At 44.3% G+C, this 17,475-nt stretch overlaps 1 protein-coding gene across 1 annotated transcript; it reads left to right on the forward strand.

Moving 5' to 3' along the window:
• The first annotated feature begins 2,927 nt into the window (after positions 1-2,927).
• Positions 2,928-4,287, forward strand: LOC130463391 (uncharacterized). The gene is made up of 3 exons (XM_056832503.1): positions 2,928-3,034; positions 3,118-3,272; positions 4,170-4,287. Exons 1-3 carry the CDS (start codon positions 2,954-2,956, stop codon positions 4,285-4,287), a joined length of 354 nt encoding a protein of 117 aa, XP_056688481.1. The 5' UTR covers positions 2,928-2,953.
• The last annotated feature ends 13,188 nt before the right edge of the window (positions 4,288-17,475 follow it).

The following is a 17,475-nucleotide window of genomic DNA, read 5'->3' on the forward strand; positions in this document are numbered from 1 at the left end:
TGAACTCTAGGCTCGTTAGGATTTTAATTAATACGTAACTCTTATTTCCGAATCATATTAGGAATAGGATTCTCGCAGTTTTCTATCTCATTTAGGATTTATGTTGGAATGCAACACCTAATTCTGACAGGTTTCTATCCTTTATGATTTGCCACTTTTAGAAGCTACCTTTTACGGCAGTTACTATTTTTAGCAGGTTTCCATAAATAGCAGGTTTCGGGTGAAATAAAGAGGGGAATTGAGATTCGTTTATTTTACAGGAGATGCGTTGTCAAGTGGAGATTTACGTTTTCATCATCGAACCTTTCCCTTGCGGGAATGGGGACAAAAGTAGATGTCTACAGTTAGCCCCCACTTTGACTGAGTCTTGGAGTAAGACGATGGTCAAAGTATTAGACGGAGTGCGCCACACAAGCCATGGTGTATGTGACCTGCTTTGCGAGGGTCTCACGAGCCCCCGAGTGATAACATTTGACTTAAGGGTCATCACTTGAAGTGTCGACATATCCCTCACGTGTCATTGGGATTTGTCAACTGATAGTATAGAAACTTCCTCACTTTGTCATTGGAAGGATCTAAAGGTGCGTAGAAACTCCCTCACTTTGTCATTGGGAGTAGCTACAGATGTTTTCAAAATCAAAACTGTAAAGTGTAATTGGGCCTGGCCAAGCCCAATCACGAGGTAAAACGTTTTTTAAAGATTCTCATTTTCAGGGCTAGCTAAACGAGAAAACCCCCTTGTTTTTATAGGACGTAAAACGAAGGAAAATCCAGCACCCTTGTTTTTATAGGACGTAAAACGAAGGAAAATCCAGCAAAAGTTATCGCTGCAGCGACTAAGGACCTGCGCGGTTAGTGACGCAGACCCCGCCCGCTGAAGGTGGGCGAGCCTGTCCGCTGAGGGTGGACCCCCCGTCCGATAGAAGTGGACGAATCTGTTTTGATGTTTTGAAAATAAGGACCTACGCGGTTTGTGACGTAGACCCCGCCGGCTAAAGATGGCGAACCTGTCCGCTAAGGGTGTACACCCCGTCCGATAGAAGTGGACGAATCTATTTTGAAATTTGTTTTGCTTTTTTGAAAATAAGGACCTACGTGGTTTGCGCCGTAGACCCCGCCGGCTGAAGATGGCGAGCCTATTTTAAATTTGAAGATTTTATTTCTTTCGAAAACTGAGGACCTGCGCGGCTAGTGACGCAGACCCCGCCCGCTGAGGGTGGGCGAGCCCATTTTGAATTTCTTATTTTGCCTATGTAGAAGGGCTTTTGTGATTACAACCTGTTGGTGGGTCGTAATATTTCCTGATCAGATGTGTCCTATAAGTGGGTCCACACTGTGTATACTTTTGTTTAACAATATATTTTTTTTCAAAATACTGTTTTTTTTTGGGAAAGAAATATCATGATAACGGATATCTTACATAAAATAGGGGAGTACGCGTGCCCGACAGCGAATATTCGCTGTCTGGGAAGCATTTTCAGCGCCCAGCTGTGGGCGCGAGAATTTCTGACGCCCAGAGCTAGGCGTTGAAAATGCGAAGGGGAGACTGGTCTTTAAATACGCGGACCGTCTCCTTTCTTTCCCATTTCTACCATTTTCGCTCAAACTCTTCACTTCTTTCTACTGATATTTGCTCGTTTCATTTACTTTTCTTCACGAATTCTACTCCAAATCACTTCCTAATCTTCCCAATGTAAGTAATTTTCAGTAATTTTGAGCTTTTTTTGTCAATTTCAATATTTTTGTCAAGTATTTTTGTGCATGAAATTGATCTGGGGTTTTTTTGATTTTGTGCCCTTTTCCTTCAATTAGATAGTTGGAAATGTTCCACATAACATGTTAATTAGTTTGTGCATGTTAATTTTTGCAAGTATGTTGATTTTTGTTGAATTTGGGCATTTTTATGCTAGCCCCCAAGTATACCTACGACCCTAATATTTTCTTATAATGTAGGTATTCTTGGTATATTGCTTGCGTTCCTCATAATTCATGGGTGACAAATCATGGGAGAATTTTGATTTTGCTGGAGTCAATTTTTACTTAGGGAATTTTGCTAAGTATGAACTTAGTATCATGTTTTTAGGGAAAAAAAATTGTATGACTCCATTTCATGAGTGAAATGCACTCTTTTTAGGGATCGGTATGAGTGCCGATTTTGTCAAAGGTATAATGCCTTGTTGTATTGTTGATCAGCATGTCTGACGAGTCGTTACCCCCTCCTGGTGGCCACGAGGAGCGTGGCATGACGCGTCAGTCTACTGGCCCGGGTCCCCTATGGGTGGGCCCTGAGCTCTACGACGGTCGTGATCTGCACTACGACCTAGAGCACCACGTGACTTCCCGCCTTCACGCGAGGAGAGAGACTACGGATCGCGGCTATGGCGCAGCAATGAGTGAGACCGTTTTTAGCTATCTGAGCTCGGACGCCCAGACTTTGGTGAGGGCGAGCTCACTGTTTCCGGTGGTTGAGACCTTCTGGGAGATACTGCGGCTTAACATCTCCCTGTCCTTTCTACGGTCGTTCATGAGGTGGTGGTGGGATACCACCAACACCTTCCATTTTCCTTGGGGCGAGATGACGATCACTCCTGAGGACTACACAGCTTTGACGGGCTTGACCTTTACAGGGAACCCCTTTCGTCTGAGGTCGGATGGCCCATCGCCGACCGTTGCTGAGGGTACCAGGCTCCTGGGCTCGTGGATGGGTAGTAGATTACCTTCGTACCAGCCCCGTGGGATACCTTTCGCTGACCTGATGTGGGCTTTGGAGCATGGGGTAGAGGAGTCGCCTTCGAGACAGGCTCGGCTGTTCTACCTCTATTTTATCACTTCCACTTTTCTATCGGGTCCGACTGACACTTTTGACCCAAGGTGGATAGGCATGGTGGAGGACGTGTCTACACTGGGTGACCATCGCTGGGGCGATTTGGGCTATGCGACGCTTGTCGGCCAGATGAGTTTGTCGGTGCGCGACTCGGACCCGAGTAGACGTCACTTTGTGATTACATTAGCGGGAGTGCCGCGTTTGATCGAGGTATGTGCCTAGACTTTCTTTTGTTTTCTCGCTTTTACCGGGCCTCTTTTTTTTAATGTTTCATTGTCCTTTTCTTTTTGCAGCTGTGGGCCTTTGAGCACTTACCTTGGCTGGCTCCCCGAAAGGGGCAGAGGCCTTTGGAGTTCCCTGCCGGTCGCCGTTGGGGTTGGAAGAAGAAGCTGACAGTGCGTCCACCGCCCGATACCGTGTGGGATCTTATCCGGGACGGGAACCCTGAGCATGTATAGAATCTTATCCTCTATCTCGTATTTCGTCATTTTTTTATATTTTCTACGTGCGAGATCTGACTGCGTTTGTACAAAAAACAGGTGGTTTGGACCCCATGGCTCTCTTTTAGGGGTACCCATGCTTCGGTCAGGGATAGTTATGCCCTGAGCCAGATGCGGGTCTTGTTCGTTGGCCGCCGGGACCCGTCTGGTATTTGGGAGAGCTGGTACGTATGCAGACGGTCGGGGTTTTTTCGGTGCCCAGGCCTCCGCCTGCGACCGTGCTGTCTACTCGCTCGATAGGTGAGTCGTGGAGGGTCCACTCGAGGACTGGCGTGCCGGCGACGGAGTTGGTGATAGAGGGAGCTAGCTATTACCAGTTTATCCAGGATTCTCTTCGTCTCCCGGAGCCTGGCGCTGTAAGTTGCCTCCTCTCTTCGTATTGATTTTAGTGTTTTCATGCTCGTGCCCATGTGTTTATGCCTACTGTGTTTTGTGCAGGAGTGTCCTGACCCTTCGTTGGGGGGATGGGTGCTTCCCGATGCCCGGATCTCGTATACCGAAGAGAGTGGATCCGAGATTGTGGAGACTTTCCCGGAAGACCGGGTTTTCCATGCTCCGCTCCCCGAGGGAGTAGAGGCGGTATGCGCCTTTTATTTGTGTACTCTTCTTATATTTTTTCTCTCTTTTTTTTGCTAACATTCCTGTTTCAGGTTCCGGCCCGTACGGCCAATGCGATGGTGGGGGTGATCAATCGGTTGAAATCCGCGTTGGTTCGAGCTCGGTCTGCACTTTCTTGCAGGAGCCCCCACTCTACTCGGGTAATGTGCCCTCTTTTTTTTCTTTTGATCTGTCCCTTTTGTTTGGCTTTCGGTTATTCACTCTCTTTTTTTGTCTTTTTTTTGTAGACGGCTGCTGGACGCGCCGGGGCCGACGATGCGGGTCCCTCGGGCGGGGGACACGGTCGTGAGAGAGGGAGGACACGGCACTCGCCCCTACGGCATTGCCGTTCCGACGCGAGGGTGAGTTCTTCCAGGGAGAGGTCCGAGCCGGAGCGTAGGCGACGTTCCGTGTCGGTGGCCCGAGAGCCTAGCCCCGAGTTGCAGTCACAACCTCATTTTTGGGGTGACTCTGGCTGGGGGCCCTCATACCACGGGGAGTGGAGTGGATGGACCGACGAGGCTTGGAGACATGGAGCCGATGACGAGTCTTAGACTTACCTCCTGTTTTGTACATATTCATTCTTGTATTCCGCATGTATATATATATTTTTTATGCAAGAATGTTTTGAGCCTTCCGTGGGCTTTGTTTTAACAAATTATAGCAATATTAGCTTTTTAAACCAACGACGAATTTTGAAAAGGAAAAGACTTTCGTAAAAATAATGAGTTCATATAAGAGTGCACACATTTTTTAGACTAACCGACTACTTGGGGTATTACATATGCATGTTCACTATTTTTTTGTTTTTTTTGCCGACTCGTGCCATATTCCTTTGTTGGGCTTGTTCCTGGAAATTCTTGTGGCTTTGTTTTTTCATTCTATTTGGTCTTGCCCGTGCATGGGTTAGGGTAGAGTGCCCTTTGCAATATCTTTTCTTCTTGATGCGTTGCATGACTTTATTATTTTTTTAATTTTTATTGGACCGAATCCTTGAGAAGGATTGCCTACGTATCTTGTCAGAATCAGGTCGCGCGTAGTTCTAGCTTTTATTCAAATTTTTTGAAAGGGTGTTCATTACACGTCTGCTTCCCCCCCAAGTGTTCGTGGTTCTTTTGAGGGTTAGAAAAAGGAGTACGAACACTTTGCAGAAGCGGGAGGGTAGGTGGCAAGAGAGAATGACGCCCGATCAAGGGCGAAGGAAATATCGGCGCTTAGGCCTGTCCTTCGCTTTTTCTACCTTATCGAGTTTTATGCCGTTTGTTTAGAGTAATGCGCAGAATGTTTGCTTATGAGTCTTAATGTGTTTTATTAGTTGCCTTAACTTTGGACTGAATTTAAATATGGTACTTTTTTAATTGGTCTAAGTTCGCGAGGTTAGCGAATTCCGCTCCATCTATGTCAGCTAGTTGGACTGCTCCGCCAGGTAGGATGGTCTTTACAAAATACGGTCATGTCCAGTTAGGCCGGAATTTTCCTCGAGGGTCCGTAGTAGGTGCGCGGACTTCTTTTAATACAAAATCGCCTTCTTTGATATTTCGAGGTTTGACTCTTTTGTTGAATTGCCTTGCGATGCGCTTTTGATACACTTGCACGTGATGTAGAGCTCTCAACCTCCGTTCGTCTAAAAGGACGAGCTCTTCGTACCTAGCTTGAACCCAATCAGCTTCGGGTAGCTTGCTTTCTAGGACGATCCGGAGGGAGGGAATCTCCAACTCGACCGGTTGGACTGCTTCCATTCTGTATACCAAGGAGTAGGGTGTTACTCCAATGGAGGTGCGGATTGAGGTTCGATAGCCCCATAATGCGAAGTATAATTTATTGGGCCAATCCTTATAATTTTCGGCCATTTTTTCGATTATGACTTTAATATTTTTGTTGGCCGCCTCTACCACGCCGTTCATTTGCGGCCTGTAGGGAGAGGATTTATGGTGTTTGACATGATATTTTTTGAGCAGGTCTTGGACTTCGGCCCTGAAGTGGGAACCTTGGTCACTTATGATTTCATGTGGAACCCCGTATCGACAGACTATGTTCTTTTCTAGGAATCGAGCGACATGTTTGGCTGTTAATTTTGCATAGGAGACTGCCTCTACCCATTTAGTGAAGTAATCAATTGCGACTAAAACGTACTCGTGTCCCCCTACGCCTGTTGGTGTTACCTTGCCGATTATATCTATACCCCAGGTGGAAAAGAGCCATGGAGAAGTGAAGGTGTATAGTTCTGAGGGAGGTAAATGGTTAAGGTTACTGAAGATTTGGCATTTTGGGCAAGTTTTTACAAAGTTATGACAATCGGTTTCCATAGTGGTCCAATAGTACCCTGAGCGGGATATTTTTCGGGATAGCATTTTTCCGTTCATATGGGGTCCGCACACGCCGTTATGGTATTCTTCCATTAGTCTTTGGGCTTGGTTTTGATGGACACAAAGTAACTTGATTTTATTCGGCGTGTATTTGTACAGTTCTCCCAGAATTATGCTATATTTGTGCTCGCGGGGAAGTGTTTGGGGGGAATTCCCCACTTGTTTTGTAACGAAGGATGTCCGTGTACCATGGTTCTTCTTCGGTGTTTTCAGGTTCGGAGTCTATGGCACAACAATAAGCCGGCTCTTTCCTTCGCTCGACCCGAAGGGTCATTCCGTCCCATTCATTCGGGATGTTGAACATTGAAGCTAGCTTCGCTAGTGCATCCGCGAATTGGTTGTCGTCTCTTGGCAAGTACGTATACTCGATTTTTTCAAATTGCTCGACTATTTGGTCCAAGTGAGCTTGATATTTTGAGAGACTAGTGCTTCGGACCTTCCATCTTTTGGATATATGGTTGATTATTAGGGAAGAATCCCCGAAGACTTGTAGGTGTTTGACTTCGAGGCTAACTGCGGCCTCTAGCCCAACTATGCAGGCCTCGTATTCGGTGAAGGAAATAATGCCCTTGGTCCAAGTATTCATTCTATGTTAAGTCTAATAAGTGCGGTTCAGTATTAATTAACAAGTTAATAATTCAGTGAGATCAAGTGACCTGAATGCCTAGCTAGAGGCCGCTTCAGTTCAAGTGGAATTAATGATATTAATCCACAGCTTACTCTTGACTGAACCCGTAGGGTCACACAAATAGTACGTAAACGGATCAAGTATTTAATGGCATTAAATACTCTATCTATGGATATTCGGAATCGACGGATCTTGGTTTCAGTGGGAGCTGAGATCGTCACAAGCAAGAAATGAATACTACGAAAACGATGATATTGCCGGAAACGGAAATATGGATCGTATCGGAAATATAAATATTATCCAAGTCGTAGATGTTGCCGGAAACGGAAACATGGTACGTATCGGAAAATATTATCGGAAATGGAAATATTGCCGGAATCGGAAATATTGCCGGAAACGGAAATATTGTCAGAATCGGAAATATTATCGGAATCGGAAAATAATTCCGGAAACGGAAAGATTAAATATTTGTTCGAAACGGAAATTAATTCCGGAATCGGAAATATTAAATATTGTTCGTATCGGAAATGAATTCCGGAACCGGGAATTTAATCGGAAGCGTATCGTACGAATAAAGCATCGGACGAGGCCTGCCGGACGAGGGCCCAGCACGAAGCCAGGCCATCGCCCAGCAAAGCTAAGCGCGCCACACGAACAGCCAAGGCCACGCCAGGCCCAACGCAAGGCCAGGCCCAGCAGGCCATGGCAGCGCGCGCAACAATGGGCTGCGAGCTGTGCTGCTGCTCGCGTGGGCTTGCGGCTCGCGTGGGCTGAGCGGCCGTGTGGGCTGTGCGCGGGCATGGCCTGCACGCTCGTGGGTCATGCTCGTGTAGAGTTTGTGTTCACATACGAAACCTAAATTGTATAGGATTTGTTTGATGATTAAATTCCTAATCCTAAAAGGATAAAATTAATTAGTTAGAGTCCTACTAGGATTCTAGTTTAACTAATTAGTATCCTAATAGGATTCCAGTTCCTTTTCCATACCTCTATAAATAAGGGCCTAGGGTCATTATTTGCAGGTACGATTGAAGTATTCAAAGGGTAAGTTTTTGAAATAAAAATCAGCCATACACTTGCAAACACTAGCCGAAATTCCTAGTAACCTTAAGGGCGATTCTAGTTGGTCTAACTTAAGGCGGATACGGACGTACTGTGGACTATCTACGGAGGGACGACATTTGGAGTCCTAAAGACTTGTTCTTGTTCGGTTCGGGGGCAGCTAGGGAAGGCACGCTACAACATGTATGCATCTATTCTATGCTAAATGATTATGTGTAAATAATATGCTTTCCTGGCTTTATGGTTTTTCCGCATGATTTATGAATTGTCATATATATCATAACCTAACATTCGGCGGCATTGTTTGTGGCCTCGAAGTCAAGTTTGACGGAAATTGGTATATGGGCTCCTTCGGGACTGACTAGGAGAACTCTGACGCCGCATTCTTTTTGGTTGGACGCGCCATCGAAGTATAGTGTCCAATAGTCGTCTCGTATCATCAGAAGTTCCTCGTCGGGGAGGAGGTAAGCTTCCGTGGTTTCCTCATTCGTGGCATGCTCGGCCAGGAATTCGGCTACCGCTCTTCCTTTGATTGTTTTTTCCGGCATGAATTTTAGGTCGAATTCTGAGAGCATGACTAGCCACCTGGACAGGCGACCACTTAGGGCGGGCTTTTCGAACATGTATTTTAAGGGATCTAGTTGTGACACTATATGAACAGTGTGGGCCAATAGGTAATGTCTGAGTTTTTTGGATGCCCAGACGAGGGCGAGACAGGTTTTCTCAAGTTCTGTGTATCTCGTCTCGTACTGTATGAACTTCTTGCTCAAGTAGTAAATGGCTCGCTCGGATCCATGTACACACTGTGAGAGCATAGCTCCTGCTGCAGTATCCGTGACGGTTAGGTATAGGCGTAAAGGGATTCCAGGCAAAGGCGGGGAGAGGACGGGTGGTTTGCTTAGGTATTCTTTGATTTTATCGAAGGCAGTTTGGCATTGTTCATCCCATTCAATCTTTTCTTCTTTTCTTAATTTTTTGAATATTGGCTCACAAGTCATAGTAAGCTTGGAAATGAACCTACTAATGTATAGCAGCTTCCTAGGAAGCCCCTTATCTGTTTTTCAGTTTTTGGTGGGGGAATTTCGGTAATGGCTTTGATCTTAGATGGGTCAATCTCGATTCCTCGCGTACTAACAACATATCCTAGCAATTTTCCCGAGGTTACCCCGAACACACATTTTTTTGGATTTAGTCTCATGTTATATTTCAAGATTCGGGTGAAGAACTTTTTAAGTGCCGGGAGGTGACCGCGCCGGTCTTTAGATTTGACGATCATGTCGTCCACATAGACCTCGATTTCTTTATGTATCATGTCATGGAGTAACGTGGTGGCTGTTCTTTTATAGGTGGCCCCCGCGTTTTTCAAACCAAAAGGCATTACAGTGTAACAATATGTTCCCCAAGGGGTAATGAAAGTTGTTCTTTCCATGTCTTCTTCTGCCATTAGTATTTGGTTATATCCGGCGTACCCGTCCATAAAGGAGAGGAGCGCGTGTTCTGCGGTGTTGTCTACTAGTATGTCAATGTGAGGTAGAGGGAAGTCATCTCTAGGACTGGCTTTGTTGAGGTCTCGAAAGTCTACGCACATTCGCACTCGTCCATCTTTTTTAGCTACGGGGACAATATTGGCCACCCATTCTGGGTAGTTGGAGACTTTTATAAAGCCGGCGTCTAATTGCTTAGTGACTTCTTCTTTTATTTTCAAGGCTATCTCTGGTTTGACCCGCCGTAGCTTTTGTTTTACTGGCGTCATTTTGGGATCTAGCGGAATTTTATGCTCAGCGATTTCCCGATCTATTCCTGGCATGTCTTTGTAGGACCAAGCAAAGACACCCTCGAATTCCCGCAAAGTGGAGATTAGATCGGCCTTTTCAGCGGGAGTTAAGGTGAGGCCAATTTTAATAATTTTAGGATTTTCTTCTGTTCCAATATTTACCGATTCTGTGTCCTCAATTATAGGAGTTTTGAGTTCTTGTTTAGTTACATCTTTTATTAGTTCGGTATATTCCTCTTCTGGATCTTTTTCGTGCTCATTAGTGGCGAGACATTCTGCATTATTACTCGGATTTTTAAGCGGCACATACTCAAAAGTTTTGTTTATCTTATTAAAGTCATGAAGCATTACATCAAAAAGATCTCCCGGAGTAGATATTTCCGGGTCTAAACTATTTTTGGGAGGGGTTACAATTTTGCTAGGTTCGGACTCAGCGTCAGATCCGAATTCAGACTCTAATTCTTCGTACACCGGACCCTCTCCCACAGATATCTTGAACTTTATCTTACGAGCGTTAGTCCATTTGAAAGTCTTGCGCCACCCTCGTTGGATTTGGTCATCTTTTGAGGGTGATGGAGCGATCAATTTAGTAGGGTCGAACACTTCATCTTGGAGAGCTAATGCCATAATTTCTGTTTCTTTCTTCTCTCTTTTCTTCTCTAACCCAAACAATAGCCCGAAAGCGTGTGAGTTGGGGAGCGTTTTTGGCATAGCATGGTTCTTTGGGGCGAGTGGCCTTTGAGAACGTAAAGGGTCGTGTCCCAGAGCATGCATCTCTTGGGTTTGTGCGACCTCTAGATATAGATGTTCGGAATATGCTTCTTCCATCGCGTTCCTTGATGGCTATCACGGGCAAGTACTCAGGGGCCCTGCATTATTGTTGTGGAGTAGGAGACACATTAGTTTGTTTCGTGAGTCGGTTTTTTTTAGACATTCTATGACTACCCTTAAGTCGGACTAGTATATTTGGACTGTTATGTGTGCACTTTGAACTCTTTATGTTTTCGAAAATCTCTGCCTATGTGACATTCATAGTTGTTAGCATGTTCGGTTTTGGTGCCGAGCATTGCCGTCGTAGGAGGCCCAACAACGACACAAAGAGTCATTAATTTTTCACGAGTCGCTTTTTGAAATCGAGTGCTTTTCTTACGCCCTCGTAGCAATTCTTTTGATGAACATTTTTTTTTTGCGCTATGTATTTTCCTTTCGCTCGGGCACCGAGGCTGCTGCGCCTGACCAGAAGGCCAAGCAGCAACTTCAGCGCCCAGCCAGGGGCGTTGAAAATGCGTCCCTGGCTGGTTCTCGTTTTCTGTCTTCTGTTTATGCGACTGCGATTTGCGTGCTTGCCTAATAACGTCCTTTACGCGTAACAACGTTTGTGGGATTCGTTACAGGCCATCCCGAGCGTCGCTTATTTTGTGGCGATCATTCGGGTTTGCGGAACACGTGTTTCGGTATAATTCTTTGGCAAATTAGTCTATGAATGTTTGGGCAGTTGTTAAGGTCGTTGGTTTTCTAGGATAGTTTGTCACACACAATCACATATTTCGCTACACATAACTACATTACAAACATGGATTTGAAAATTAAATATGCCACGTAGTTTAATAGGCTTCTATGGGTAGTTTATTCGCGCCTGGCTTGGTACCGCTTCTATCGTAGATCCAACACATGCCCCGGTCGAGGTAGTGTCTTCAACAGACGAATTTCGCTCAAGAGGCCAACCCGCAAGTGCAAGCCAAGGGGGCATGCAGGCGAGAGGGACCTAATGAGCGAGCGATTGGGTTCGGGATGGGTGTACTACCTGCACAAGTACCGAGTGGGAAACATGCGCGGCGTATGCACCCGGCCTATTGGCGAAAAAAGGTATCCTTAGTCCCAACTCCCGAGGGAGCCGAGATTCGTTATGATGTTCTGCCCGTTCACATTAATATGCTGATTTTCAGGTCTTCCCAACTTGATGGGGAAATAAACGCGGGGTAGGATCGTTTCACCCTTCGGCTATTTTGATTACCTACAAGCACGAGTATTTCCTTCACTATCCCCAGTGGAGTCGCCACTGTAAGGCGGTCGAAAAAGCGCAAGGCTAATGCGTGACCTCGTCCCTCGTGGGTGTGACGATTCTTTTTATTCAATCAAGTGTAATTGGATTTCCTGTGAGTTTACACCCAATTGACTAGTAATATAGGAGTCGCCATTCAGTTTTTAACGACAATGAGAAAAACTGACAAAACCCGGTTATCGTGACATAAAGGGAGTGCAATTATGTTTGACCACGACGGCCGTAGGTTCCCTTGTGATACCTGGTGTGGGGATCTCTCAATATACACCCGCAAGGTAGAGATTGAGGGTTCGGGGGACTGTAACTACCGAGAGGATTACTTCGCTCGTCGATAACTCCAGAGGCAGGATATCCTTACTAGCTCGGCATAAATAATTGAAGGGGCATGCGTTAACTATTAAACTAATCTGAATTGATTTTAGCAATATGCAACATATAATACTAATTCGATCGTGATTATCTAATTTAAATAGCATTAAGGGACCTAGCATGATAATCCGATTTCCCAAAAATAATATATTTGTTAGGCGTGATAGAACAATCAGATTAGGTTAGTTTAACAGTTCATAAAAAGGGCGAGGAAAGCAGTAAAAACATCGAAAAGGGAGACATTACGACGCACCCTTGAGAGGTGCGTCACGGTTCTCAGAAAACTAACCACTTTGACTTTGCTATTTCTCCTTTTTATTTAACGAATCTCAATTATGGGACAGGATACATTCTGTTCGATTTATGGATCGATTGCGACAGAACGCGTGAACAGTTTCGCAGCGAGAGGCTTAGGCTAAGGGTTGGAGTCAATACTCAGAATATAATTATGTGTTGTTGTGTGTTCTTTCACGTCGAATTTAGGGGGCTATTTATAGGGAAGAGTTCGTGGAAAGATAGAATTGCAGATTTCTAATCCACAAAGAATTAGGAAAAAACACGTACCCAGGTATTTTCAGCGCACAGGCCATCTTCGGCGCCCAGAGCCAGGCGTTGAAAATAGGGTCTGGGCTGTTTTCTTTAGTCAGATTCGGATTCCTGAAATCCGTAGATTTTGAGATTAATTCGAGTCTTTTAGCGCGTATCAATTTTATGACGGAATGCGTCTGGGCCCGGTACGAACTCTAGGCTCGTTAGGATTTTAATTAATACGTAACTCTTATTTCTGAATCATATTAGGAATAGGATTCTCGCAGTTTTCTATGTCATTTAGGATTTATGTTGGAATGCAACACCTAATTCTGACAGGTTTTTATCTTTTATGATTTGCCACTTTTAGGAGCTACCTTTTACGGCAGTTACTATTTTTAGCAGGTTTCCATAAATAGCAGGTTTCGGGTGAAATGAAGAGGGGAATTGAGATTCGTTTATTTTATAGGAGATGCGTTGTCAAGTGGAGATTTACGTTTTCATCATCGAACCTTTCTCTTGCGGGAATGGGGACAAAAGTAGGTGTTTACAGAGTGTGTGAGGGAGTCGAAAAAGCACGAGGCTAATGCGTGACCTCGTCCCTCGTGGGTGTGACGCTTCTTTTTTGTCAAATCAAGTGTGATTGGATTTCCCCTGAGTTTACACCCAATTGACTAGTAATATAGGAGTCGCCATTCAGTTTTTAACGACAATGAGAAAAACTGACAAAACCCGGTTATCGTGACATAAATGGAGTGCAATTATGTTTGACCACGACGGCCGTAGGTTCCCTTGTGATCCCTGGTGGTGGGGATCGCTCAACATACACCCGCAGGGTAGAGATTGAGGGTTCGGGGGACTGTAACTACCGAGAGGAGTACTCGCTCTTCGATAACTCCAGAGGCAGGATATCCTTACTAGCTCAGCATAAATAATTGAAGGGACATGCGTTAACTATTAAACTAATGTTAGTTGATTTTATCAATATGCAACATATAGTACTAGATCGAACGCGATTATCTGATTTAGATTGTTTTAAGGGACCTAGCATGATAATCCAATTTCCCAAAAATATCATATTTATTAAGCGTGATCGAACAATCAGATTTTAGTTAGTTTAACAGTTCATAAAAGGGCGAGGAAAGCAATTAAACCATGGAAAATGGACACATTACGACGCACCCTTGAGAGGTGCGTCACGGTTCTCAGAAAACTAACCACTTTGACTTTGCTATTTCTCCTTTTATTTAAAGAATCTCAAATTATGGGACGGGATACGTTCTGTTCGATTTATGGATCGATCGCGACAGAACGCGTGATCAGTTTTGCAGCGTGAGGCTTAGGCTTAGGGGTTTAGAGTCAATACTCAGAATATAATTGTGTGTTGTGTGTTCTTTTCACGTCGAACTTAAGGGTCTATTTATAGGAAAGAGTTCGTGGAAAGATAGAATTGCAGAACTCTAATCCACGAGTAATTAGGAAAAAACACGTACCAGGCGTTGAAAATAGGGTCTAGGCTGTTTTTCATAGTCAGATTCGGATTCCTAGAATCCAGAGTATTTGAGATTTAATTGAGTCCTTTAGTGCGTATTAACCTTGTGACGGGATGCGTCTGGGCCGTTACGAACTCTAGGCTCGTTAGGATTTTAATTAATACGTGACTCTTACTTTCGAATCATATTAGGAATAGGATTCTCTCGCAATTTCTATCTCATTTAGGATTTATGTTGGAGTGCAACACCTAATTCTGACAGGTTTCTATCTTTTATGACTTGCCACTTTTAACAACTACCTATTACGACAGTTACTATTTTTAGCATGTTTCCATAAATAGCAGGTTTCTATAAACAGCAGTTTTCGGGTGAAATGCAAAGGGGATTTGAGATTCATTATTTTATAGGAGATGCGTTGTCAAGTGGAGATATATGTTTTCATCATCGAACCTCCCCTTTCGGGAATGGGGACAAAAGTAGGTGTCTACAGTTAGCCCCAACTTTGACTGAGTTTCGGGATGAGACGATGGTCAAAGTACTGGACGGAGTGCGCCACACAAGCCATGGTGTATGTGACCTGTTTTGCGAGGGTCTCACGAGCCCCCGAGTGATAACATTTTACTTAAGGGTCATCACTTGAAATGTCGACATATCCCTCACGTGTCATTGGGATTTGTCAACGGATAGTATAGAATACTCCCTCACTTTGTCATTGGAAGTATCTAAAGAGGCGTAGAAACTCCCTCACTTTGTCATTGGGAGTAGCTACAGATGTTTTCGAAATCAAAGCTATAAAGTGTAATTGGGCCTGGCCAAGCCCAACCACGAGGTAAAAATATTTTTTAAAGATTCTCATTTTCAAGGCTAGTTAAACGAGAAAACCCCCTTGTTTTTATGGGACGTAAAACGAAGGAAAATCCAGCACATCGTTCTTTTTTGGAAAAACGGAAAACCAATCCTTTAATTTTTGGAAAAAAGGGAAAACCAATTTCATTGTTCTTTTTTGGAAAAACGGAAAACCAATCACATCGTTCTTTTTTGGAAAAACGGAAAACCAATCCTTTAATTTTTGGAAAAAGGGAAAACCGATCCTTTAATTTTTGGAAAAAGGGAAAACCGATCCTTTAATTTTTGGAAAAAGGGGAAACCGATCCTTTAATTTTTGGAAAAAGGGAAAACCGATCCTTTAATTTTTGGAAAAAGGGAAAACCGATCCTTTAATTTTTGGAAAAAGGGAAAACCGAAAAAGTTACCGCTGCAGCGACTAAGGACCTACGCGGCTTATGACGTAGACCCCGCCGGCTAAAGATGGCGAGCCTGTCCGCTAAGGGTGGACGCCCCGTCCGAAAAAGTGGACGAATCTTGTTTTTGAAATTTGAAAATAAGGACCTACGCGGCTTGTGTCGTAGACCCCGCCGGCTAAAGATGGCGAGCCTGTTTTATTTTGAACTTTGAAAATTTCATTTTTGGAAAACTGAGGACCTGCGCGGCTAGTGACGCAGACCCCGCCCGCTGAAGGTGGGCGAGCCCTGTCCGCTAAGGGTGGACATCCCTGAATTCGTTTTTTCGATTTGGGAACTCGCGTGGTTTGTGACGCGATCTTGCCAACTGAAGATGGGCAAGTTCCTATTTCTTTTGTTGTTTGTGATTTCTTTTGAGAATTTTTTTTTATTCATTCTTGTAGGAGCGAATTCTTTCGAGGGATGCTTGGATTTAGTTGTAACCTGAATGTGGGTTGGCAACGTGCTTAGACGGACCATTTTCTTGTGGTCATCTTCCTTCATGGTTTTGAGCTAGTCCTTACGGCTCAATTTTGCCACTACCTGGGTCCTTGATTGGGGGACCATGTATAAGTATCAACGGCGACCTTTGTCTTGAGGTCGTAAACCGGTTCTTTTTCTTTTGAGATTATCCAAACACGGGACTTTGTACAGCGTAGTCTGGGAATATTGTTTTAACTTTGCATACTTTTTTTTTGAAATATATATTTTCTTTCGAGCCCCCAAGCATTCGTGCTTGACGGTCATTTCTTGTCAAAGAGGTTCCTTGGGGATACGCATTTTGTAATGTCCTTGATCGTGTTTTGGGGTCGTGCTCGTAAGTGCGAGCGATCTTTGTAGTGGTGTGCTATTCTTGACAAAGTCGTGAGGTGCGAATTTCAGTAAGGAAATCGGTAATTTTTGAGTCGAATGGATACGACAGGGCCCTATAGAAGTCAGAGCTTTTTTCGGGCCTGGGTTCATTTTCGGCGCCCAGGCCTGGGCGTCAGAAATAATTCACGCCCAGGTGGGGCGTTGAAAATGTTGTTTGGGCTGGTCTTTTGATGACACAGTTGGCCTCTTGGAAGTTCTACGTATTCTCTTCTCTTTTGTTTTTCTTTATTTCTAGAACGTAGAATTTTATTAGAGATCACAATGAGCTGAGTGATCGTGATGATTTCTCGAGAAGCCTTAGCCGATTGTTGGACTACGGTGTTTGTCGTTCTTGGGCGATTATTTAAAGGAACTGTTGCTCTTAAGGCGTGCAGTTATTGCAATAGTTGGGCGAGTCTATATGGCCCGAGGAACATACCTTGAGGCGCATATTTTTTATCGCTCGTATATATTTTTTTTCCTTTGGACGCGTTCGTGAATGTTCGATACTTAGAATGATGATATGTATGTGCGAACGAGCGTTCATAGAATGGTCGTTGTGTGCGGTCCATTAATCAGTTTGCTTGAATCATTTTTTTTTTTTTTGAGCAATGACTGATTTTGAATAGTTTCCTTAAAAGCTTGATAGGGTTCAGGCCCATTCATGAAGTGGGCTCAAACATCGTACCCTTTTGATTGTTCAAACATTTGCTTCGAGATTTTTTTTATTTGCTATGGTCGTTTCGTAGCTTGGAGCCCCCAAGTATGCATGTTGGGATGCTTCCTTTTCGCATACGATTTTTGTAGGTTCTTTCGAGAAAGATACCTTGGGGTTCCGCTCGTGTAGGTGCGAGCTATCCCTTCCGTGGTAGGTAATGTTTTGCTACCTTTAATCCTTAATGTAGAAGTCACGTGGCTTGCATTTCGAATTTGGGCGATAAATAGTCTTTGCCTCTTTTACGCGTGTTCTTGGTCGTGCCTATATTAGTGCAATATGCCTTACTCATTTTTAGACTTGTACCGTGGGATGGTTGAACTTATGGTGCGACGTAGGCTTGTGTGGCCTAACAGCGTGTCTTAGAACATTCCTCCAGGTGTTGGGATATCATTATTATTTTTGCATTGGAGTATTTCATCAAG

This window comes from Spinacia oleracea, chromosome 6, assembly GCF_020520425.1.
Source record: "Spinacia oleracea cultivar Varoflay chromosome 6, BTI_SOV_V1, whole genome shotgun sequence".
NCBI classification, from domain to species: Eukaryota; Viridiplantae; Streptophyta; class Magnoliopsida; order Caryophyllales; family Amaranthaceae; genus Spinacia; species Spinacia oleracea.

Excerpts from the sequence above, each read along its gene's own strand:
- LOC130463391 (XM_056832503.1), top strand. The coding sequence starts at position 2,954 with ATGAGTTTGTCGGTGCGCGACTCGGACCCGAGTAGACGTCACTTTGTG. Across the intron at positions 3,035-3,117 it reads GAGTGCCGCGTTTGATCGAG|CTGTGGGCCTTTGAGCACTT; the intron begins GTATGTGCCTAG and ends TTCTTTTTGCAG. Across the intron at positions 3,273-4,169 it reads ATCCGGGACGGGAACCCTGA|ACGGCTGCTGGACGCGCCGG; the intron begins GCATGTATAGAA and ends TTTTTTTTGTAG.